At 46.8% G+C, this 25162-nt stretch overlaps 1 protein-coding gene across 8 annotated transcripts in view; it reads right to left on the bottom strand.

The window, feature by feature from the left end:
• Positions 1-25162, bottom strand: part of USP4 (ubiquitin specific peptidase 4) — a 66768-nt gene that overhangs the window by 13757 nt on the left and 27849 nt on the right. For 5 of the 8 annotated variants that reach the window (XM_073010187.1, XM_073010183.1, XM_007984210.3 and 2 more), the window contains 9 exons: positions 22007-22147; positions 21108-21225; positions 15894-16067; positions 12162-12320; positions 10281-10505; positions 8442-8525; positions 7758-7852; positions 3985-4176; positions 2054-2142 (listed from right to left, as the gene is read on the bottom strand). In XM_073010187.1, the coding sequence (XP_072866288.1) occupies positions 2054-2142; positions 3985-4176; positions 7758-7852; positions 8442-8525; positions 10281-10505; positions 12162-12320; positions 15894-16067; positions 21108-21225; positions 22007-22147 (1277 nt within the window). The remainder of the gene's footprint in view (positions 1-2053; positions 2143-3984; positions 4177-7757; positions 7853-8441; positions 8526-10280; positions 10506-12161; positions 12321-15893; positions 16068-21107; positions 21226-22006; positions 22148-25162) is intronic. The other 3 variants (XM_073010184.1, XM_007984211.3, XM_073010188.1) reach the window with 1 other exon arrangement.

The raw sequence follows: 25162 nt of genomic DNA, 5'->3' as shown, positions 1-25162 counted from the left end.
CTTGGAGGAATCTGGACATTTGGTTTTGCAACTGATAATTTTTTGTTGTTGTTGTTTTGTTTTTGTTTTTGTTTGAGGAATCTTGCCGTGTCATCCAGGCTGGAGTGCAGTGATGCGGTCTCAGCTCACTGCAACCTCCGTCTCCTGGGTTCAAGCAATTCTTGTGCTTCAGCCTCCCAAGTAGCTGGGATTACAGGCACACGCTGCCATGCCTGGCTAATTTTGTATTTTTTAGTAGAGACAGGGTTTCACCATGTTGGCCAGGCTGGTCTCGAACTCCTGATCTCAGATGATTTCCATGCCTTGGCCTCCCAAAGTGCTGGGATTACAAGCATGAGCCATCGCGCCCATCTGCAACTGAGAATTTATGTGCTGGGCGCAGTGGCTCACACCTGTAATCCTAGCATTTCAGGAGGGCAAGGTGGAAGGATAGTCTGAGCCTGGCAGGTTGAGGCTGCAGTAAACCATGATTGCACCACTGCACTCCAGACTGGGTGATAATCAAGCCCCTACTCCTCTTTTTTTTTTTTTTTTGAGACAGACTGTCACTCTGTTGCCCAGGCAGGAGTACAGTGGCACGATCTCGGCTCACTGCAAGCTCCGCCTCCCGGGGTTCACGCCATTCTCCTGCCTTAGCCTCCCGAGTAGCTGGGACTACAGGCGCCTGCCACCATGCCCAGCTAATGTTTTGTATTTTTAGCAGAGGCAGGGTTTCACCATGTTAGCCAGGATGGTCTCGATCTCATGACCTCGTGATCCACCTGCCTCAGCCTCCCAAAGTGCTGGGATTACAGGCGTGAGCCACCGCGCCCGGCCTTAAGACCTTACTCTCAAAAAGAAAAGAAAAGAAAAAAAGCCAGGCGCGGTGGCTCATGCCTGTAATCCCAGCACTTTGGGAGGCTGAGGCGGGCGGATCATGAGGTCAGGAGTTCAAGACCAGCCTGGCCAAGATGGTGAAACCCATCTCTACTAAAAATATAAAACTCAGCCAGGCATGGTGGCATGTGCCTGTAATCCCAGTTACTCGGGAGGCTGAGGTACACAGCATTGCTTGAACCTGGGAGGCAGAGGTTGCAGTGAGCCGAGATCGCGCCACTGCACTCCTGAGTGGGCAACAGAGCAAGATTCTGTCTCAAAAAAAAAAAAAAAAAGGCCAGGCACGGTGGCTCAAGCCTGTAATTCCAGCACTTTGGGAGGCCAAGATGGGCGGATCACGAGGTCAGGAGATCGAGACCATCCTGGTCAACACGGTGAAACCCTGTCTCTACTAAAAAAATACAAAAAAACTAGCCGGGCAAGGTGGTGGGTGCCTGTAGTCCCAGCTACTCGAGAGGCTGAGGCAGGAGAATGGCGTACACCTGGGAGGCAGAACTTGCAGTGAGCCGAGATCCGGCCGCTGCACTCCAGCCTGGGCGACAGAGTGAGACTCCATCTCAAAAAAAAAAAAAAAAAAAGAAAAAGAAAAAATTTACAGCACTAACTTGAAAGACATATATGGTTTTACAGAAATAAAGCCACTGAGTCACCTAAGTCCCAAAAAGAAAAGTGACATGTCAGGCGCGGTGGCTCACGCTTGTAATCCTAGCCCTTTGGGAGGCTAAGGCAGGAGTATAGCTTCAGGCCAGGTTCAAGACCAGTCTGAGCAATATGGCAAGACCCCTGGTCTTTACAAAAAAATGTAAAAATTAGCTGGGCATCGTGGCATGCACCTGTAGTTCCAGCTACTCTGGAGGCTGAGGTGGGACAATCACTTAAGCCCAAGAGTCTGAAGTAACAGCGAGCCATGATTGCACCACTACATTCCAGCCTGGGTGACAGGAGTGAGACCCCTATCTGGGGGAAAAAAAAAAAGGAAGATTCCACAAAGTAGCAAGTTGGACAACAGGGACTGGCAGAGTGGAATGTTGTAGACCTAGCTCCTAAGTCTGCTGCTGTAGGCAGAGACCCAGCCCAGTCCCAACCCCCTTCTCCCATGTGTATAACACCTTTAGAAGAAGAGGGAAATCAGGGGGTATTTGGTCAGTCACAGCCACACAACATGGTGCATGCTTACCTTCACAGCTGTTCCTGGAGCCATTGCAGGTGCCTGGCTCCAAGGGTGAGCTGCCAAAATCATCAGGTAAAGGCTGTTTCACATAGCGGCTTCAAAAAGAGAAAAAGAGAAGGAAGAAAAAAATATTGTTAGTTGTAACATTTATCTATTTTTTCCACCATGTGGCTAAGAAGTAGTTTATAATTTATATGGATGACAGCTACTCACAAAGCAATTTATGTAAATAAAAGTGCTTTAGAATTATCCACTGGGCCGAGTGTGGTGGCTAATCCCAGCACTTTGGGAGGCCGAGGCAGGTGGATCACCTGAGGTCAGGAGTTCGAGACCAGCCTGGCCATCACGGTGAAACCCCATCTCTAGTAATACAAAAATTAGCTGGGCATGGTGGCACATGCCTGTAATCCCAGCTACTCGGGAGGCTGAGGCAGAAGAATTACTTGAACGTAGGAGGCAGAGTGAGCTGAGATTGTGCCACTGCACTCCAGCCTGGGCACAGAGCAACTCGGTCTCAAAAAATAAATAAAATAATAAAATAATAAAATAAAATAAAATAAAATGAAATAAAATAAAATAAAATAACGTGGTGGCTCAGTATTTTAAGAAATTAAAAACACAAATGGCCAGGCATGGTGGCTCACACCTGTAATCCCGGCACTTTGGGAGGTAAAGGTGGGCAATCACCTGACGTCAGGATTTCCAGACCAGCCTGGCCAACGTGGTGAAACCCCATCTCTACTAAAAATACAAAAATTAGGCCAGGCATGGTGGCTCATGCCTGTAATCCTAGCACTCTGGGAGGCTGAGGCGGGAGGATCACTTGAGGTCAGGAGTTTGAGACCAGCCTGGCCAACACAATGAAACCCCCTCTCTACTAAAAATACAAAAATTAGCCAGAAATCACTTGAACCTGGGAGGCAGGGGTTGCAGTGAGCCGAGATTGTGCCACTGCACTCCAGCCTGGGCAACAGAGCAAAACTCCATCTCAAAAAAAAAAAAAAAAAAAAAAAACACACACACACACAAAATTAGCCAGGCTTGGTGGCGCATGCCTGTAATCCCAGCTACTTGGGAGGCTGAGGCAGCAGAATCACTTTAACCCGGGAGGTAGAGGTTGCAGTGAGCCGATTTCGCGCCACTGCACTCCAACCTGGGCAACAGAGCAAGATTCCATCTCAGAAGGGAAAAAAAAAAAAAAAAAACCCACAAGAAATTAGGTGTTTAATTAAGCCAATGAAGACTCTCAGAAAGTTTGTCTCGAGTCTGATGTGAAAGTCATGTGGCACCATCATTTTTTAAGGTATTTCCCAATAATCCTAATTTCTGGCTTCAGAATGATAGTGGAACACTTCAGAAATAAAATACAAATGCCATCAAAGCACTACCCTCCCTAACATGATTCTAAGAGGACTGGACTCCTAGGATCATGGTGTCTAAGATGTGCCAGGTGGCTCATCCCAATAGCACCTGCCCTGGCCCATCCAAGGGCTGGCACAAGTGCATTTTTTTTTTTTGGAAATTGAATCTCGCTCTGTCACCCAGGCTGGAGTGCAGTGGCGCGATCTCGGGTCACTGCAGCCTCCAGCTCCCAGGAGAATCAAGGATTAAGCGATTCTCCTGCCTCAGCATCTCAAGCAGCTGGGATTACAAGCACCCACCAGCATGCCTGGCTAATTTTGTATTTTTAGTAGAGACGGGATTTCACCATCTTGGCCAGGCTGGTCTCGAACTCCTGACCTCAGGTGATCTGCCCGCCTTGGCCTCCCGAAGTGCTGGGAGTACAGGCATAAGCCACCACGCCTGGCCTACAAATGCATTTCTTACAGAGGTGAGCATGTAGGATCAACACAGCCACTTGGTAGCAGTTGCCACTCTACTATTACTGGGTATATCTTGATCTCAGATAACAACCAAATCACATTCCCGCCACCAACCTGATACGATCACAAACAGCCTGGTACAAAGACTCAAGGGTTAACTTGTGCTTGGGGACAGAAAGCAGCAGTGGCTGCCCATATAGCGCTGACCCAGAGGAAGTACTTGATGGCCTGGACTTCCTCTCCCTGAAGTAGACTGGAAGCGTGACACATTCTGAGCCGTCCACGGAAGTGCTGCAGACCTGGTACCTGCGTTAATCACACAAGAGGGCACCTTTAGCAGTAGGTCCTTGTGAACAACAGAGATCTCAGCTGAAGCTATGTGGTGGCCAGGGCTACCATTACTGGGACAGAGAATATTTGAGTAGAAAAGGTGGCTATAACTATTGCCAAGATGTTTCTAGAGGTTGAGTCAGGAATCCAAAGAAGGACCATTGTCAGCACAATGTGAACCTATACAACCTGGGGCTGAGGGCTAACCGTGATACTCCTTCTTCCAACCACAGCCTCAAACTCTATGGTCCTTCAACTGGGACCCAACACAGATAACAGCCATCATTCAGATCATCACTCTGAACACAAAGGCACACAGCTGGGTCCAGCCACCAAGTTCATCTTTTGTGATCAAAGAGCTCAACTTTAAAAAATGCATTGAGTTGGCCGGGCATGGTGGCTCATGCCTGTAATCCCAGCACTCTGGGAGGCTGAGGCGGGCGGATCATGAGGTCAGGAGATTCAGACCATCCTGGCCAACACGGTGAAATCCCGTCTGTACTAAAAATACAAAAAATTAGCCAGGCATGGTGGCGGGCACCTGTAGTCCCAGGTACTCGGGAGGCTGAGGCAGGAGAATGGCATGAACCCGGGAGGTGGAGCTTGCAGTGAGTCGAGATCTCTTCACTGCACTCCAGACTGGGCACCAGAGTGAGACTCCATCTCAAAAAAAAAAAAAAAAAATGCATTGAGTGCCCTGCCCTTTAATAAGACAAATATTGTACAAAGATGTTATATTAGTCTAGGATATTAGCCAAAAGCTCTTTTTTTCCAAATGAGCAAGCAAATTTATAAAACTAATTGTCATCTTTGTTCAAAAACACTGAAGTAAAAGAATCATATCTAATTCTGAAAAACATCAGAGATAATCAAATAAACTGCTAGATACAAATCAATGATTTTGAAAAATGTGTCTTACTTCATGAATACATGAAATTGAGGAGATTTAAGATGTTTTATCCTGGAACAGATGTTACCAAAATTGCTGGCAACTGACTGTAGTCTTTCCCTCTTCCTATAGGGGGAGACACAAACTTACTGATTCAAATTTTGAAACTAAACATGCATGTATGTGCGCGCGCACACACACACACAGACACACACCCCTCCCCAAATGCCAAATGCCTAATGCCTAGCAAACAGTCCTGAATGAAGTTTATGCAGGAGGAATTTCTAAGAATACACAAAAATGTCCAAGGTGTGCTCTCGAGTAAATATTGTGGTCCAGCATAGTGGTAAAGAACTAAGCCTTGGAGTGCAGCCACCCCAGGTTCCAGGTCCACATTGCCATTTTCTGCCTGCTATGACCCAGTAATAAGCATCTAACTTCTTAGTCTATTTATTCGGTGGACAATGGGATTACCCACTTTAAAGGGTGTGGTAAGAATTAAATAATTTAGTAGCACAGTGTACAAAACATTAAAAAATAGCGGATGCAGGCTGGGTGCGGTGGCACACGCCTGTAATCCCAGCACTTTGGGAGGCCGAGGCGGGCGGATTACGAGGTCAGGAGATCAAGACCATACTAACTAACACAGTGAAATACTAAAAATACAAAAAATTGGCCAGGCGTGGTGGCACGTGCCTGTAGTTCCAGTTACTCAGGAGGCTGAGGGAGGAGAACGGCATGAACCCAGGAGACGGAGCTTGCAGTGAGCCACAATCACGCCATTGCACTCCAGCCTGGGCGACAGAGCGAGACTCTGTCTCAAAAAAATAAATAAATAAATAATAAAAAATACCAAATGCTGGCCAGGCGTGGTGGCTCATGCCTGTAATCCCAGCACTTTGGGAGACCGAGGCGGGAGGATCACGAGGTCAGGAGATTGAGACCATCCTGGCTAACACAGTGAAACCCTGGCTCTACTAAAAATACCAAAAATTAGCCAGGTGCGGTGGTGGGCGCCTGTAGTCCCAGCTACTCAGGAGGCTGAGGCAGGAGAATGGTGTGAACCCGGGAGGCGGACTTGCAGTGAGCCGAGATCGCACCACTGCCCTCCTCCTGCCTAGGCGACAGAGCGAGACTCCATCTATTAAAAAAACAAAACAAAAAAAACCCAGATGCTACTATTGCTTTCATAAAACAATTGTCAATTCATCTATAAAAGATACAAAAGAATTTGTTTTTCCAATGGTTGGCCCTTAGGCCCTCTGAAAATTCCTTTGTTGGTGGTCTGCTAAGCTCCCCACAGGGTAATCCTCCAGTTCCTTTCAGCTCAGGTGTGTGAAAACACTAGTTTCTGGAATTTACGGAGACCATGTTAAGGGCTTGGGGTTATAAATGTCTGTGAAAGCAGACTTTCCCTTGGCACAGTGTGAGCTCTTGGCTGTGTCTGTGCAAGTGAGAACAGAAATAGATCTTTGGTGCGGCTAGGAATTATTCCTTTTAGAGTGATCTAGAAGTCATAGGCCCAAAAATGTAAAGAGAAGGAACTATCTCCTTTGCATACTGAATTCTTCAGCCAAAAACAAAAACCAAAACAAAATCCTAAAACCCTTTCTCAGCAGAGGCAAGTTCCTGAGTGAGAGGTAAAGCGGGAGGGACAGTATGGCTGTGCTCCATACTTCCTGGGCAAGTGGCTGCCTGGGAGCATCAGGCAAGTTCATGTATGGGAGCAGCAGGCAAGTTATTACCCCACTGTGCCTGGAAGAGGGACACACACACAATTACACAGAGCAGCCATGAAGCAGCACGTAGGAAGGCCGAGGAGACCTCTGTATTGTCCTCACAGAGATGAAAACACTCAGTCTCAGAGCTTACAGAATGAGCTGAAAACAGCGTTTTTTGTTGTTTTTTTTTCTGAGACAGAGTCTCGCTCTGTTGCCCAGGCTGGAGTGCAGTGGCATGATCTCCGCTCACTGCAAGTTCTACCTCCTGGTTTCATGTCATTCTCCTGCCTCAGCCTCCCGAATAGCTGGGACTACAGGCACCCGCCACCACGCCCGGCTAATTTTTGTATTTTTAGTAGAGATGGGGTTTCACCGTGTTAGCCAGGATGGTCTCAATCTCCCGACCTCATGATCTGCCTGCCATGGCCTCCCAAAGTGTTGGGATTACAGGCGTGAGCCCAGCGCCCGGCCAAAAACAGCTGTTTAAATCAACCCTCTCTGTCATTTCTGCATTGGGGATGGTAGTATCATGGTACTCGCTGAGAAGCCACAGCCTGTGGCAGAGAAAGGACAAGATCCTTCCGTACCACACCCCTACTACCATCTTCCCATCACACAGCTGTGATTCCTCTTAAAGAAAGGAATCTCTGATGGTAGGACCATCTGTAGGAGCGGTGATTTGGTCTTCTTCACAGGCAAAACTGTTGAAAAAAGGCTGTGGCTATGCTGAGGAGAGTTATCAGAATGTCTAGCTCTGCAGAGCATGAGGGGTTGAGCACTGAGGGCTACCCACGATGCCCTCAACACCCATCTCTTGCACCTAGGGGTCAGGGCCAATCCACATGAGCAATGACTGCCCACATTTTTGTTCTGGAGATATGAATGCAGCAAAGTCTCCAGAACCGGTCCTCTGATCTGACCTGCAACAGAAACTGCTGAGTACTCACACGAAAATGTCATCTCGAGGCATGATGTGGTTTAAACCTTCATCCATTTGGAAAATTTTGTGGAATCGGTGATTATATACATCTGCGACCACCATCTAAGAATGAACAGTAATAGAAAGACCACAGAATGGCTAAGAGTGCCCCTACTAACTGCTTAAAACCCAGAAACAAATGAAAAAAAAAAATACCCATACTCAAGTGTTGTCTCTAGAGAAACCACTACACAAACAGCCCCAGAGAGCTCAGGCCCAACGCTTGAGGAGGAGCAGCATGGCTGCCATCAGAATTGAACATGCTGGTAGCATCTGCCCTCGAGTGGCAGGAAGGGTGAGGAGTGTGGTGCTAACTAGAAACCAGCAGTTGTCCAGAGTCTCTGGAGTATTCCGTAATGTGCAGTCTCTATGCCACTCTCAGTGCACAGAACTGACAGCAGAGTCCTACTTCTGGTCCTTTGACCATAGCTAGTGTGAACCCAATGAAGGAAAGACGGTGTTTCCTGGAGCTGGAAGGCACAGTCTCAGCCACAGTGTGCATAGTGAGTGAGGCATCCAGACATACACAAATAATCACATTTGTGCTGGCAATAACAGCAACCCCGAAAAAGTGGCTTCAAGGATGAAAGTAAACTCCAAATTCTATGAAGTATCCCAAATAGACCGAGTGCCACTGACCACCCCGCCTTACATTTTCTGCAGCAATGCCACACAGCCTGGAGAGAGCCTCGCACAGGTCGGACACAGCCCCCATCAGCGGCACAGTCACACGGTACTGCAAGAGAGAAATGGTCAAGGTCACAAGGGTGCCCCACAAAAGGTGGGAAATGAATTAGGAGAAGCAGGCATTACCAGGAGCAGAGGAGCCCTTCCAGAAACAGTGTAGGGTGAAGTCAGGGTATAGATGAGTCAGCAGTAGAGCAAACAAGCAAGACCTCTATGTCAGCATCCTCCTCAATACATAGCATGGGGGCTGGGCCATCTCTTTCTCTTCCAAACATTGTTTCATTTTATTCTTAATTATTTAGAGTACTTTCTAAAGAACTGCTAAAATTATACAAATTCAAATGGCCATCTGGTCCTACCTTTTTTTTTTAATTTTATTTTTATTTTTTATAGAGACAGGGTCTCAAACTCCTGGCCTCAAGCAATCCTCCCACCTCAGCATCCCAAAGTGTTGGGATTATAAGTGTTGGCCACCAAGCCCGGCCTTAACTTTCTTTTTTTTTTTTTTCGAGACAGCCTCACTCTGTCACCCAGGCTGGAGCGCCGTGGTGTGATCTTGGCTCACTGCAACCTCCACCTCCCAGGTTCAAGTGATTCTCCTGCCTCAGCCTCCTGAGTAGCTGGGATTACAGGTGTGCACCACCACACTTGGCTAATTTTTGTATTTTTAGTAGAGACAGGGTTTCACCACATTGGTCAGAGTGGTCTCGAACTCCTGACCTCGTGATCCGCCCACCCTGGCCTCCTGAAGTGTTGGAATTACAGGCGTGAGCCACCACGCCCAGCCTGCCTCAACTTTCTTTTTTTTTTCTTCTTTTTGAGACAGAGTCTAGCTCTGTCGCCCAGGCTGGAGTGCAGTGTCGCAATCTCGGCTGACTGCAAGCTCCGCCTCCCAGTTCACACCATTTTCCTGCCTCACCATGTCACACCATGTTAGCCAGGATGGTCTCCATCTCCTGACCTTGTGATCCGCCTGCCTTGGCCTCCCAAAGTGCTGGGATTACAGGCGTGAGCCACCGTGCCTGGTCCTCAACTTTCTTTAGAGATAAAGAAACCAAAGACAGAAGCTACTAAGCAATACAATTACTCAGTGAGCCATCAGCAGGGTTAGACACTAAGACCTGCTGCTCACACCTCTCATCTGGTCTAATCTTCTGTACAGGCTGTCCTAGATGATTTGAGGGTATATCTGAGTACAAAAAGTACCCTGCTTCTGGTTCTCCAACATTCAGATTCAAGAACCACTTAGTAGATCAGGTTACTTTAGTCGCGTGAACGAAGTGTGGCCAAAAAAGTGACAGAGGCCAGGTGCGATGGCTCACACCTATTATCCCAACACTTTGGGAGGCCAAGATGGGCGGATTACTTGAGGTCAGGAGTTCTGGCCAACATGGTAACATCCTGTCTCTACTATATCTCTACTAAAAATACAAAAATTAGCTGAGCATACAGGTACACGCCTGTAATCCCGGCTACTGAGTGGCTGAGGTAGGAGAATCGCTTGAACCTGGGAGGAAGAGGGTACAGTGAGCTGAAATCGTGCCACTGCACTCTACAATGGGTGACAGAGCAACTCTGTCTCAAAAAAAAAAAAGTGACAGAGAAGCAAAGAAGCCCCAAAGACCTTCACAATAGGCCTTAAACGATATGGGATTACATGAAGGTCTAATGGAGGCCAAGGGCCCATACCCAGGCAAGTACCAAGGGGACTCAGAGGCATCCAATGCAGCAGATAGGAGCAGTCCCACTGGGATCTGGAGACCACTTGCAGTGAGGGGTGGCATGAGGGTGTGGATTCTGTTACCTGGGTAGGTCTGCAGTGAGGGTCAGCAGGAACCAGGAAAACCTCCATAACTCGATCTTTCTTCAAGGGCAGTGGGAGCGTTAGATAGCAAAATGGGTCAAAGGTCACCGAAACCTTAGCACATTCTGGACAAACCAAAGTAGATTTGAAGAGGCCATGGAAAGTATCCACAATCACAGAATCATTCCTCAACCTGTGATTCTCCCAGGCTTCCTTTGCCACCACCTGCATGAAGGGATAAATAGGACATTCTCAACACCACTCAGTCCCTTGCCCCTGCATCCAGAATGACTCACAGCAAACCTGGAGATGAATCAGGCGCCAATCTGTACAGCCAAGAGCTTGATCCAGGACAAGCAAGGCCAGGACTACTCTTAGTGTATCATACTCATACCACATGCCAGCTCTACACCCAATCCCCACCCCAATACACATATATATATTTCATATATATGTTTACATATATATTTCAAATATATATTATATTGATTGATTGAGACATGGTCTTGCTCTGTCGCTCAGGCTGGCACGATCATGGTTCACTACAGCCTTGAACTCCTGGACTCAAAGCGATCTTCCTGCCTCAGACTCCCAAGTAGCTGGGACTATAGGCACGACCCACCATGCCTGGCTAATGTTTTTTTAGTTTTGGTAGGGATGGGGGTTTTACTATGTTGACCAGATGGTTCTAGAGCTCCTGGCCTCAAGTGATGCTCCCACCTCAGCCTCCAAAGTGCTGGAACCGCAGGGGTAAGCCACTATGCCTCGTTGTAATCCCCACACTTAATAAGGTTGGCACCATAGGACCTATTGGAAACTAGGGGTTTGTGTGTCCTGATAGGAAATAGAAGCCCGGAGGACACTATGGGTACAGATACATGGCCAGGACAAGGAAAGTCCCCCTATATGTTTCCAGTGATCTAAAGTAGTTTTTGGCCGGGCACAGTGGCTCATGCCTGAAATCCCAGCACTTTGGGAGGCCGAGGCAGATGGATCACCTTAGGTCAGGAGTTCAAGATTAGCCTGGCCAACATGGTGAAACCCCGTCTCTACTAAAAATACAAAAATTTGCCGGGCGTGGTGGTACATGGCTGTAGTCCCAGCTACTCAAGAGGCTGAGACAGGAGAATCGCTTGAACCCGGGAGGTGGAGGTTGCAGTGAGCGAGATCACATCATTGCACTCCAGCCTGGGTGACAGAGTGAGACTCCATCTCAAAAAAATAAATAAATTTTAATAATTTTATCTATACTACAGTTCAGCTAACTCATAGTTTTTCTAAGAAGATCTAAATTTTACTTTAAAGCATTCATACTGATTATCCCAATGTGATAGGGCAGCTGAAACACTAAAATCCTCTTGCACTGATCAGAAAATCAAGGTAAAAAGTATAAATGTCCTAATGATATTAATAACAAATTAAGTAATCATGGATAGCTTTTATTGTGAGCGATAACAATCTCAGGGGTCCTCATTACAGGCACTTTACAGAGTGTTCTTAGTCCCTAGTTCACCAGTGAAATATCAAACAAGCTCACTCGAATTTGAAAAAGCCCAAGAGGAAGCATTAGGAGTAACTAGGGGACAGTGGCTCATGCCTGTTGTAATCCCAGCACTTTGGGAGGCTAAGGTAAGAGGACTGCTTAAGCTCAGGAGCTGGAGACCAGCCTAGACAACATAGCAAGATTTTGTCTCTATTACCAAAAAAAAAAAAATAGCAGTAACTACAGTTAGCCCTTTTCTGACCAGAGACCATATACCTATAACTAGCTACAGTGAGAAGCAACCAGGGCCCTGGCAGCAACACTCAAAAGACCAGAAGAATATCCCTGCACTCTCAGTATGAGGCAGCTTCTTCGTTCAGACATCATTAACGGCATACCGCATCTGGCCGCCCATTGGCATCCTTCAGCTCCAAGTAGGGCTTCTTCTTTACTCGGTTCAGATCTTCATGCAATCCATCTAGAAGAAAGGCTAACAGCTCCTGAGAATCTTGTTGCTGGTAGCCAGAAAATTGAGGTGCAAAACGTCCTACTTGAGTCTACAACAAAAGCAACTGCATCAGAAGGCATAATATGTAAAGAACTAGTTAAATCAAATGAGAACTGTCATCAAAAATAGCTTTGAGGAGTTAGCTGGGTAGTGAGAGAGAACACTTGGTTGAGTAGTCCAATTAACTCCTGAAGAGCCTACAGGAGGCCAGTGGTTCCCACCAGAGAGAAGGCCTAGATCAGAGAGCCAGGAGGATGAATCTGGAACCTGGGCCACTACCTTAAGTCCTAGGGAGGAAGGGTGGGGTATCCTGAGTAAACACACCCAAGTACTGACATGAATCCCTCTCCAACATGTCCTTCTTTGGTTCAGAGTCTTAAACTCCATAAGGACATTACAAATGATACTTTCATCAGCTGGAGGAATCCTCCTGTACATAACAGCCCTCAGGTCCCTAAATACTGTTTGTCCAGTATTATTCTCCACCAGTTATTCTGAGAGTATGGTCCCTAGCCAGCAGCATTAGTATCACCTGGGAGCTTAGTAGAAATGCACATTCTCAGGCCCCCACAGCAAACCTATTCAATCAGAAACTCTGCGGATGGGTCTAGCAGTCTGTGTTGTATTAAGCACTCCCAGAGACTGTGATGTATCCTATGGAGAACCAGCCAGGCACAGTGGCTCACGCCTGTAATCCCAGAATTTTGGGAGGCTGAGGCAGGCAGATCACCTGAGGTTGGGAGTTCAAGACCAGCCTGGCCAACATGGTGAAACCTGATCTCTACTAAAAATACAAAAATTAGCTGGGCATGGTAGTACACACCTGTAATCCCAGCTACGCGGGAGGCTGAGGCAGGAGAATTGCTTGAACCCAGGAGGCGGAGGCTGCAGTGAGCCAAAATCGTGCCAGTGCACTCCAGCCTGTGCGACAGAGCAAGACTCTGTCTCAAAAAAAAAAAAAAAAAAATGGAGCACCACTGTTCTACACCTGTTCTCTAATACCATAGCCACTAGCCACATATGGCAACCTAAATTTACATTAATTACAATTAAAAACCATTAAAAATTCAGTTCCTTGGCCAAATGAACCACATCTCAAGTGCTCAGAGGTGCTTGAGTTGGTGGCTGCCATAACACAGTACAAATATATAACACATCCATCACTGAGGAAGCTCCACACTTCCCTAATATCCCTAAACACTACCTTCCAGTTGTTTATTTACATTAGCTTCAGCACAGTGTTACCACCCAATTCTTTTTTATTTTTTTATTCTGGGACAGGGTCTGTGTCACCAAGGCTGGAGTACAGTGGCACAATCACAGCTCACTGCATCCTTGACCTGTCAGGCTTAAGTAATTCCTCCCACCTCAGCCTCCCTGGTAGCTGGGACTATAGGTACATCACCATGTCCAGCTAATTTTGTTGTTGTTTTAGAAAGAGTCTCGCTCTGTTGCTCAGGCTGGAGTGCAGTGGTGCGATCTCAGCTCACTGCAACCTCCGCCTCCGAGGTTCAAGCAATTCTCCTGCCTCAGCCTCCTGAGTAGCTGGAATTACAGGTGGGCACCATCACACCTGGCTAATTTTTGTATTTTCAGTAGAGACGGGGTTTCATTATGTTGGTCAGGCTGATCTCAAACTCCTGACCTCGTGATCTGCCCGCCTCAGCCTCCCAAAGTGCTGGATTACAGGAATGAGCCACCACGCCCGGACTTTTTTTGTTGTTGTTGTTTTTTCTTTGAGACGGAGTCTCGTTCTGTCACCCAGGCTGGAGTGCAAAGGCGCGATCTCGGCTCACTGCAAGCTCTGCCTCCCGGGTTCATGCTATTCTCCTGCCCCAGCCTCCCGAGTAGCTGGGACTACAGGCGCCTGTCATCACACCTGGCTAATTTTTTTTTTTTTTTTTTTTTTTTGTATTTTTAGCAGAGACGGGGTTCCACCATATTAGCCAGGATGGTCTCGATCTCCTGACCTCGTGATCTGCCCGCCTCGGCCTCCCAAAGTGCTGGGATTACAGGCGTGAGCCACTGCGCCTGGCCAACTTTTTTGTTGTTTTTAAAGAAACAGAGACTTGATCAGGCGCAGTGGCTCATGCCTATAATCCCACCACTTTGAGAGGTTGAGGCAGGCAGATCACCTGAGATCAGGAGTTTGAGACCAGCCTGATCAACATGGCAAAACCCCATCTCTACTAAAAATACTAAAATTAGCCAGGCATGGTGGTGCACACCTGTAGTCTCAGCTACTCAGGAGGCTGAGGCATGAGAATCGCTTGAACCTGGGAGGTGTAGGCTGCAGTGAGCCAAGATCGTGCCACTGCACTCCAACCTGGGCAAGAAGAGAGTCAGACTCTGTCTCAAACAAAACAAAACAAAAACGGAGTCTCACTATGTTGCCCAGGCGGGTCTCAAACTCCTGGGCTTCAGGGATCCTCCCACCTCAGCCTTCCAAGAAACTGAATTTTTATAGTCTGGCTTAGGAAACTGACCATTTAAATACTGCCATCACAGAATACAGCATTCTGAGGAATGAGCTTACAAATAACTTCTGAGACATCCCCAACCCAGAGGTGGGCAGTGAAGACACTTGGGGTGTGCTAAATTACTGAATGACAGAAAAAAAAGGGTTTCACAATGTGGTGCTTTTAGTCTCAGATTCCATCTTTTTTTTTTTTTTTTTTTTTTTTGAGATGGAGTCTTGCTCTGTTGCCTAGGCTGGAGTGAAGTGGCGTGATCTTGGCTCATTGCAATCTCCATCTCCCAGGTTCAAGCAATTCTCCTGCCTCAGCCTCCCACGTAGCTGGGATTACAGGTGTGCACCACCATGCCCAGCTAATTTTTGTATTTTTAGTAGAGAAGGGGTTTCACCATGTTAGCCAGGCTGGTCTTGAACTCCTGACCTCAGGTGATCTACCCACCTTGGCTCCCCAAAGTGCTGAGATTACAGGCGTGAGCCATCGTGACTGGTCATCAGATCCCATCTTTTTTTTTTTTTTTTTGGAGACGGAGTCTTACTCTGCCACCAGGTTGGAGTGCAGTAGCGCAATCTCAGTTCACTGCAACCTCCACCTCCCAGGTTCAAGTGATTCTCCTGCCTCAGTCTCCCAAGTAGCTGGGACTACAGGCACGCACCACCACGCCCAGCTACTTTTTGTATTTTTAATAGAGACGGGGCTTCACCATGTTGGCCAGGATGGTCTCAATCTCTTGACCTAGTGATCCACCTGCCTCGGCCTCCCAAAGTGCTGGGATTATAGGCGTGAGCCACAGCGCCTGGCCCAGATCCCATCTTAATCCCAAAATGCAACAAAAGGAATGCCTCATAACAACACTAAACCACTCTCCCCAAAGTGGGAAAAAGGAAGTACAGGAGCGTATCCTTTACCCGAAAATCTGAAATCCAAATGCTCAAAGATCCATAACCTTTCTAACACTGACACGATATTCAAAGGAAATGCTCACTGAAACATTTTAGATTTTGGAATGGGGATGCTGAACTAGTAAGCGTAATGTAACTACTGTAAAAAAAAAAAAAAAACCCTAAAAAACCTGAAGTCCCAAAACATTTCTGGTCCCAAGCATCTATATACAGAGATACTCAACCTGTATATATATGTCTACCTACTTTGAACATGCGAGGTGCCACATGGGCGTCCCTTCCAGACCACATCTGCTTAATGAGCTCTGCATAGGCCTCTGCAATTTCCCCTTTCATCCCCAGAGGGTTGTCTCTGTTGATTTCGGCTTCATACTCATCTTTGAGAAAGTAGTCAGTCAGTGGTGCAGTGTTGCTCAAGCACTGAAATAGAAAATGATGAGGGCTTTACATACCTTCTAGATAGTACCAGAGATACAAGATAAATCAAGTTCTAAAGGGTCACTGACGGGCAACTCCAACAAAATGAGGCACTCAGGAGATTCTCTGAAGGCTCATGACGGACGGTAAAGCACAGCCTCAAGGAGGTCAAGCTGGTGGACCCCTCGCAGCTAATCTCTGAGGGACATGGTCTTAGAGGATTGCAGATGCATTGGCTAAGATTTTGTCTCTGAAAAAAACACCTTAGGAAAAAAGCTGAATAAACAAATAATTCTTGTTTAATGAGAAAGTTTTTTTTTTTTTGGCTTTTTTTTTTGAGACAGAGTTTCACTCTTGTCGTCCAGGCTGGAGTGCAATGGCGTGATCTTGGCTTACTGCATCCTCCACCTCCTGAGTTCAAGTGATTCTCCTGCCTCAGCCTCCTGAGTAGCTGGTATCACAGGCGCTGGCCACCACACCCAGCTAATTTTTGTATTTTCAGTAGAGATGGGGTTTCACCATGTTGGCCAGACTGGTCTCAAACTCCTGACCTCAGGTGATCCGCTCGCCTCAGCCTCCCAAAGTGCTGGGGTTACAGACGTGAGCCACTGCGCCCAGCCTTTTTCATTAGTTTCTGTTCTTACTGCTATTATTTCTCTCCTTCTACTTCCTTTGGGTTCTTTCCCCTAGCATCATGAGATGGAAGCTTAAATCGTGAAATTTTGGCCGGGCGCGGTGGCTCACGCCTGTAATCCCAGCACTTTGGGAGGCCGAGGCGGGCGGATCACAAGGTCAGGAGATCGAGACCATGGTGAAACCCCGTCTCTACTAAAAATACAAAAAAAATTAGCCGGGCGCAGTGGCGGGCGCCTGTAGTCCCAGCTACTCGGGAGGCTGAGGCAGGAGAATGGCGTGAACCCGGGAGGCGGAGCTTGCAGTGAGCTGAGATTGCGCCACTGCACTCCAGCCTGGGCGACAGTGCGAGACTCCGTCTCAAAAAAAAAAAAAAAAAAAAAATCGTGAAATTTTAACCCTTTTTGCCCTAATATTTACATTTAGAATTTTAAAACTCCTCATCATTATCCTCACTCAATAGCTAAGGAAAACTGAGGGTACAAAGACTTGGAAAAACTTGTCCATGAAAAGCCAAATCACACCTCTTCTTTAGTACTAGGCTATTTCCACGTCACCACAAGAGGAAAATAACTTTTTTTTTGTTTGTTTGAGACAGAGTTTTGATCTTGTTGCCCAGGCCAGAGTGCAGTGGCACGATCTCGGCTCACCGCAACCTCCACGTCCCGGGTTCAATCGATTTTCCTGCCTCAGCTTCCTGAGTAGCTGGGATTACAGGCATGAGTCACCATGCCCAGCTAATTTTGTATTTTTAGTAAAGATGGGGTTTATCCATGTTGGTCAGGTTGGTCTGGAACTCCCGACCTCAGGTGATCTGCCTGCCTCGGCCTCCCAAAGTGCTGGGAGCGACCGTGCCCAGCCAGAAAATAATTTCAAAACCCAAGGGTTATCTAATCTTTTAACAAATGTTTTATGTTTTCACTTACACTACAAAAAACTTCAAAGTTAGACTGTAAGTCAGGTGTGGTAGTTCATGCCTGTAATCCCAGCACTCTGGGAGGCTAAGGAGGGTGGATCACTTGAGGCCAGGAGTTCCAGACCTTCCTGGTCAACATGGTGAAACCCCATTCTACTGAAAATATAAAAAATTAGCTGGGCATAGTGGCACATGCCTGTAATCCCAGCTACCCAGGAGGCGGAGGTTGCTACAAGCCAAGACTGCATCACTGCACTCCAGCCCGGGCAAGAGAGCAAGACTATGTCTCAAAAAAAAAAAAAAAAGTGAGAATGTAAGTCTTTAATTTTTTTTATTATTTTTTTTAATTTTTAGAGATAGGATCTTGCTCATGTTAGCTAGGCTTGGTCTTAAACTCCTGGGCTCAAGTGATCCTCCCATTTGGACCTCCCAAATCACCGGGATTACAGGTGTGAGCCACTGTACCCAGCCAGATTATCAATTTTATGGGGACAAAAACCATTGCTGGGTTGCTTACCACTGAGTCCCTATGTAAAGAATATCAGGCCAAGTGCAGTGGCTCAGACCTGTAATCCCAGCACTTTGGGAGGTCAAGGTAGGAAGACCGCTTAAGGCCAGGAGTTTGAGACCAGCCTGGGCATCATAAGTGAGACCCCATTTCCACCAAAAAAAAAAAAAACACACACATACAAAACAAAACGAAAAAACAATTAGCAAGGCCTGGTGGTACACACTTGTAGTCTCAGCTATCTGGGAGGCTGAGGTAGGAGGATCACTTGAGCCCAGGAGTTCAAGGTTACAGTGAGTTATGATCATGCCACTGCACTCTAGCCTGGCAACAGAGAGATCCTGCCTCTAAGAAAAAAAAAAAAAAGAATTTTGCTTTGCTCAAACAGAAGGTCTAGCTTTGCCCCTGGCTTCTGGGAGGTAATCTATTTGCCCCTGGAATGTTATGCTTGATAGAACTGTCTGTCTGCCTGGTGGGCCTTGGGTCATACTGGATAATCTAATAATACCATTTTGGAGGTGGAGAGGAGGCTGACCAGAAGGGCACAGTCTAGTCTTAGGGTGAGAAGGGCTAGCCACTCCAGAAAAACCAACAATGTGACTTAGGGTGGGAGCTTTGGGTCATACGGTACCAGTTCACCTAGGTAATTAGTCAATCATATTTATACTTTATTATTTTATTTTTTTTGAGACACAGTCTCTCACTGTCACCCAGGCTGGAGTGTAGTGGCACGATCTCGGCTCACTGCAACCTCCGCCTCCCGAGTTCAAGCGATTCTCCAGCCTCAGCCTCCCAAGTAGCTGGGATTACAATTGCCCGCCACCATGCCCAGCTAATTTTTTGTATTTTTAGTAGAGACAGGGTTTCACTATGTTGGCCAAGCTGTTCTCAAACTCTTGACCTCATGATCTGCCCACCTCGGTCTTCCAAAGTGCTGGGATTACAGGCATGAGCCACCACGTCCTGCCAGTCAATCATACTTATAAAATGAAGCCCCAATAAAAATTCTGGACACTGAAGCTCAGGTGAGCTTCCATAGTTTGCAGCACTCCATACGCATCATTACACATCAATGCCAGGAAAGTACCATGTTCTGGCCAGGCACTGTGGCTCACGCCTGTAATCCCAGCACTTTGGGAGGCTGAGGTGGGTGGATCACCTGAGGTTGGGAATTTGAGACCAGCCTGGTTAGCCAACATGGTGAAACCCTGTCTCTACTAAAAATACAAAAATTAGCCAGGCATGGTGGCGTGTGCCTGTAATCCCAGCTACTTGGGAGGCTGAGGCATGAGAATTGCTTATACCCGAGAGGCGGAGGTTGCAGTGAGTCAAGATTGCGCCACTGCACTCCAGCCTGGGCAACAGAGAGAGGAGAGAGATGCTGTCACAAAAAAAAAAAAAAAAAAAAAAAAAGGAAAGTACCATGTACTGACTCCATAGGTAGAAAACAACAGAAGCTCTACATTTTGACCCTCCTGACCTCTGCCCTATATGCCTCTTCCCTTGGCTGATTTTAGTCTACATCCTCTCACTACAATAAACCATTATCATGAGTATAATAACTAAGTAAATTCCGTGACTCCTTCTAAACAAATTATCAAAACTAAGGCTGGTCTTGGAAACCTGCAAACTTGCAGGTGGTTTTGGAAATGAGGGCAGTCTTGGGGACTGTGCCCTCCTAACTTTGAAGCTGGACTTTAACTCCTTGCAGCCCATGACTATTACAGTGCTGTCATGTAATATATGCCCAATAAATATTTGATGAATTAATAAACAAGGTTTATTTTCTTTTCCATTCTGAGACAGGGTCTCGCCATGATGCTCAGGCTGGCCTCAAACTCCTGGCCTCAAGCAATACTACCCCCTCAGCCTCCCAAACGGTTGTGATTACAGGTGTGAGCCACTGTGCCTGGCCAATAAACAAGTTTCAAATAGGGGATTTTGGAGTTTCTCTAGTAAGGAGCATGGGGCGGGAGAGCTATTTTTTTTTTTTTTTTTTTTTTTTGAGACAAAGTCTCGCTCTGTCGCCCGGGCTGGAGTGCAGTGGCCGGATCTCAGCTCACTGCAAGCTCCGCCTCCTGGGTTTACGCCATTCTCCTGCCTCAGCCTCCTGTGTAGCTGGGACTACAGGCGCCCGCCACCTCGCCCGGCTAGTTTTTTGTATTTTTTAGTAGAGACGGAGTTTCACCGTGTTAGCCAGGATGGTCTTGATCTCCTGACCTCGTGATCCACCCATCTCGGCCTCCCAAAGTGCTGGGATTACAGGCTTGAGCCACCGCGCCCGGCCTTTTTTTTTTTTTTTAAATTGGAAACGGAGTTTCACTCTTGTTGCCCAGGCTGGAGTGCAATGGTCCAATCTCGGCTCACTACAACCTCTGCCTCCCGGGTTCAAGCGATTCTCCTGCCTCAGCCTCCCGAGAAGCTGGGATTACAGGCATGTGCCACCACACGCGGCTAATTTTTGTATTTTTAGTAGAGATGGGGTTTTGCCATGTTGGCTAGGCTGGTCTCGAACTCCTGACCTCAGGTGATCCACCCACCTTGGCTTCCCAAAGTGCTGGCATTATAGGCGTGAGCCACTGCGCCTGGCTGGGACAGCTATTTTTAGTGAAAAGGTAGTCAGCCTTCAGCAAGGCATAATTGAGCTTGGCATCACCTGCTATAAGTTCTCCTCATCCCATCAGAGACCAATCAGGGATGCACTCCAATATTTTCTAGAGAGATCATATCTAAACAGTCAATAAAATTCAAAATAATCTTACTATAAAACCAAACACAGAACTGACTACAAAGACATCTGGGGTCCACAAATACTGATGAAGCCATTCTGTACCACCTAGTGGGAGATGCCCTGGCAGAGACTACTGAAGCACTAACAAGGGGTAGGCAGGGACTCCTGGGACAGGATCCACCCAGTATCTCTGCAGGCCACTTCCACCCAAACCTCAAGATGCTGTGTTATTTGAATGGAAGTTCTTTCCTCTACCTGCAAAGCGGAGTTCATGAAGCAGGTGTTTCCCAGGTTTCCAAGTCCACAGAGCCCAGGTTGTATATGAGAGGATGGTGGCTCCTGACAATTATACGAAGCAGAAAAGCCAGATCCACTGGAAAACACAACATACATCAGCAATAAAAGCAAGTGTATAACACATGCCCTCAAGATGTTTTTTGAGGCTCCTATGGGGGCCTCTAGAACTTGTGTGTGGTAGTAAGCCCATGATGCAAATTCCCTCTACCCCCTCCCCTGCCCTCCAGACCTGCCCCACCCTTTACTTGACACACTAGCAGCTGGTAAGCACATCCTTAAGGAAAGAAACACCATTTGAATTTTCCTGTTAGGCTTTGGTAAATGCTAATTTTGCCAGGTGACTTAAGGGAAGACCATTTTAGTTATCAAGAGCTTGCATCTGCTACCACCCACTAGGCCACACCTAGGCTTGACTGGCCCTGAAAGTTCATGCACACTTCCTCACCTCATTCTCGCTCTTCCCCAATCTATGCCATGTGGCACGTGTGCCTGAAATGCTTGGAGAAAGGATCACGGCCATCCACAGCTAAGCACTGTCCCTTCACAACTACTCTGCCATATGTGCCAGCCCATCCCTTCATAAACAAATGCAGAGACCCCCACCCCGCCCCACATTAAGACTACCTGTGATGTAGGCTGTGGGGAAAACACCAGCTCACAGGAGGACAAGCAACACAGATCAGAACTTGGAAGCACACTTTACTACAGGTATGAAATACAGCGAGAAACTACATGCAGCACGTTCCCATGAGGAACTCTAACCCCACCATGCTTAGTGTAGCGGCAGATGAGCTCTCAAGATACAGCCTGGGAAAGGACAGAGGGAAAGGAAGCAGAGTGAAAGGACCTGCTCTTACCCCCTGCTGACACCGGAACTGTGCATCCCACAGGTGCTAGTGCTATCACCATTTGCAATGGGAGAGGCAGACACTGAGGAATAGGGACTTGCTGATGATTTTGGAGAGGTAGTAAAATTTCTGCTAGGCGCAGTGCTTGATCTGGGAGAGAGAAGCAGAAACAATGCTACTGACTTTTTGCAAAGAGCAAGCCCTATTTAATGCCTTAGGTCGCTTCTCAAGAAATAAATGTTCTTCATATTCAGTAAGTTAAAATAAGTTACAAAAAGCCTGTATTCATACTACTTCAAGGTAAACTTAAAATGAGAGTCCAGAAATTAATTGGTCTTCCTGTCACATCAGTCCACAGCATCATATACCCTTTCAGTGCGAAAAACCACAAGGCTGGCCAGGCGCAGTGGCTCATGCCTGTAATTAAAGAGCTGGGTACAAGGACATGAGAAGAGAAAAATGCCAATTTGGTTTCACTATGCTTTCTATGGAGAATTTTGTTTCTTCAAATTTGCCACTATAACCTGTTTCAAACTCATGTTTTAATATTTTTCAGGCTCTTATTTTAGATTTCTACTTTCAAAATAATTCAAGGGCTAATTGCCCAAATTTTAAATTGCTATCAATATCATCAATCTGCTAGAATCTATATAAGGACATAAGGAAGAAAGTAAATCTTATTTTAAAATTTTTAATTTTTACCTCTTTTTTTTTGTACTCCATAGCACTTTGGGAGGCCGAGACAGGCAGATTGCCTGAGCTCAGGAGTTCGAGACCAGCCTGAGCAACACAGTGAAAACTGTCTCTACTAAAATGCAAAGGAAATTAGCCAGGCCGGGCGCAGTGGCTCACACCTGTAATCTCAGCACTTTGGCAGGCCGAGGCAGATGGATCACCTGAGGTCAGGAGTTTGAGACCAGCCTGACCAACATGGAGAAACCCTGTCACTACTACAAATACAAAATTAGGCCAGGTGAGGTGGCTCACCCTTGTAATCCCAGCACTTTGGGAGGCCAAGGCAGGCGGATCACGAGGTCAAAAATTCAAGACCAGTATGGCCATGAGGTCAGGAGTTCAAGACACAGTGAAACCCCATCTCTACTAAAAATACAAAAATTATTTGGACGTGGTGGCGGGCACCTGTAATCCCAGCCACTCAGGAGGCTGGGGCAGGAGAATCACTTGAACCTGAGAGTGAGCCAAGATTGCACCACTGCACTCCAGCCTGGTGACAGAGCGAGATGCCGTCTCAAAAAAAAAAAAAAAAAAAAAATTAGCCAGATGTAGTGGCGCTATTCGGGAGGCTGAGGCAAGAGAATTGCTTGAACCCGGGAGGCGGAAGTTGCAGTGAGCCAAGATTGCTCACATTGCACTGTGACTGCAATGGAGCCATTGCACTCCAGCCTGGGCAACAAGAGCGAAACTCTTTCTCAAAAAAAAGAAAATAAAGAAATTAGCCAGGCATGGTGGCATGTGCCTGTAGTCCCAGCTACTGGAGAGGCTGAGGAGCAGGAGAATTGCTTGAACCCGGGAGGCAGAGGTTGCAGTGAGCCGAGATCGCGCCACTGCACTCCAGCCTGGGTGACAGAGTGAGACTCTGTCTCTTTTCTTTTTTTTTTTTTTTTTGAGACAGAGTCTCGCTCTGTCGCCCAGGCTGGAGCGCAGTGGCGCGATCTCGGCTCACTGCAAGCTCCACCTCCCGGGTTCATGCCATTCTCCTGCCTCAGCCTCCCGAGTAGCTGGGACTACAGGCACCCGCCATCACGCCCGGCTAATTTTTTGTATTTTTAGTAAAGACAGGATTTCACCGAGTTAGCTAGGATGGTCTCGATCTCCTGACCTCGTGATCCGCCCACCTCGGCCTCCCAAAGTGCTGGGATTACAGGAGTGAGCCACTGCGCCCAGCCGATACTGTCTCTTAAAAAATAACAAACAAACAAAAAAACCCCAAAAGGTTCATCTTCAAGCATCCTAGTTTGACTTACAAATCATAAACTACCCTGAATTTTTTTTTTTTTGAGACGGAGTCTCATTCTGTCACCAGGCTGGAGTGCAGTGGCACAATCTTGGCTCACTACAACCTCCATCTCCCGAGTTCAAACAATTCTCCTGCCTCAGCCTCCCGAGTAGCAAGCACTACACGCACGTGCCACCACACCTAGCTAATTTTTTTGTATTTTTAGTAGAGACAGGGTTTCACCATGTTGGCCAGGATGGTCTCGATCTCTTGACTTGTGATCTGCCTGCCCTGTCCTCCCAAAGTGCTGGGATTATAGGCATGAACCACCGCATCTGGCCTGCTTCCCTGAATTTTAAGAATTATCAGTGAAAGGCAAAGAGAAATGGTAATAAGGCCAGCTGAGGTAGCTCACGCCTGTAATCTCACCACTTTGGGAGGCTGAGGTGGGTGGATGGATCACTTGAGATCAGGAGTTCGAGTCTAGCCTTACCAACATGGTGGAACCCCATCTCTACTAAAAATACAAAAAAATTAGCCAGGACTAGTGGCGCATGCCTGTAATCCCAGTTACTTGGGAGGCTGAGGCAGGAGAACTGCTTGAACCCAGGAGGCAGAGGCTGTAGTGAGCCGAGATTGTGCCACTGCACTCCAGCCTGGGCAACAAGAGCAAAACCCCATCTCAAAAAAAAAGAAAGAAGAAGAAAAACGGCAATAAGAGATGACTTTCCCCAAAAAGGCTGGATGCAAATTAAATAGCTGGGTATCAGGACATGAGAAGAGAAAAATGCCAATTTGGTTTCACTATGCCTTCTATGGAGAATTTTGTTTCTCCAAATTTGCCACTGTAACCTCTCTGTTTCAAACTCACGTTTTAATATTTTTCAGGCTCTTATTTTAGATTTCTACTTTCAAATTGATTCAAGGGCTCATTGCCCAAATTTTAAATTGTTATCAATTTCATCAATCTGCTAGAATCTATATAAGGACATAAGGAAGAAAGTAAATCTTATTTTAAAATTTTTAATTTTTACCTTTTTTTTTTGTACTCCATAGCAACAGTCTCCTTATGTTGCCCAGGCTGGTCTCAAACTCCTGGACTCAAGCAATCCTCCTGCCTCAGCCTCCCAAAGGGCTAGGATTACACACATGAGCCACTGCACTCAGTCAAATAAGAAAGTGAATCCTCTTCCATTGTTTCAAATATA

This window comes from Chlorocebus sabaeus, chromosome 22 (assembly GCF_047675955.1).
Source record: "Chlorocebus sabaeus isolate Y175 chromosome 22, mChlSab1.0.hap1, whole genome shotgun sequence".
Taxonomy (NCBI): Eukaryota; Metazoa; Chordata; class Mammalia; order Primates; family Cercopithecidae; genus Chlorocebus; species Chlorocebus sabaeus.
Note: the sequence above shows the minus strand (reverse complement) of the source record. Positions and strands in the feature narration are given on the sequence as shown.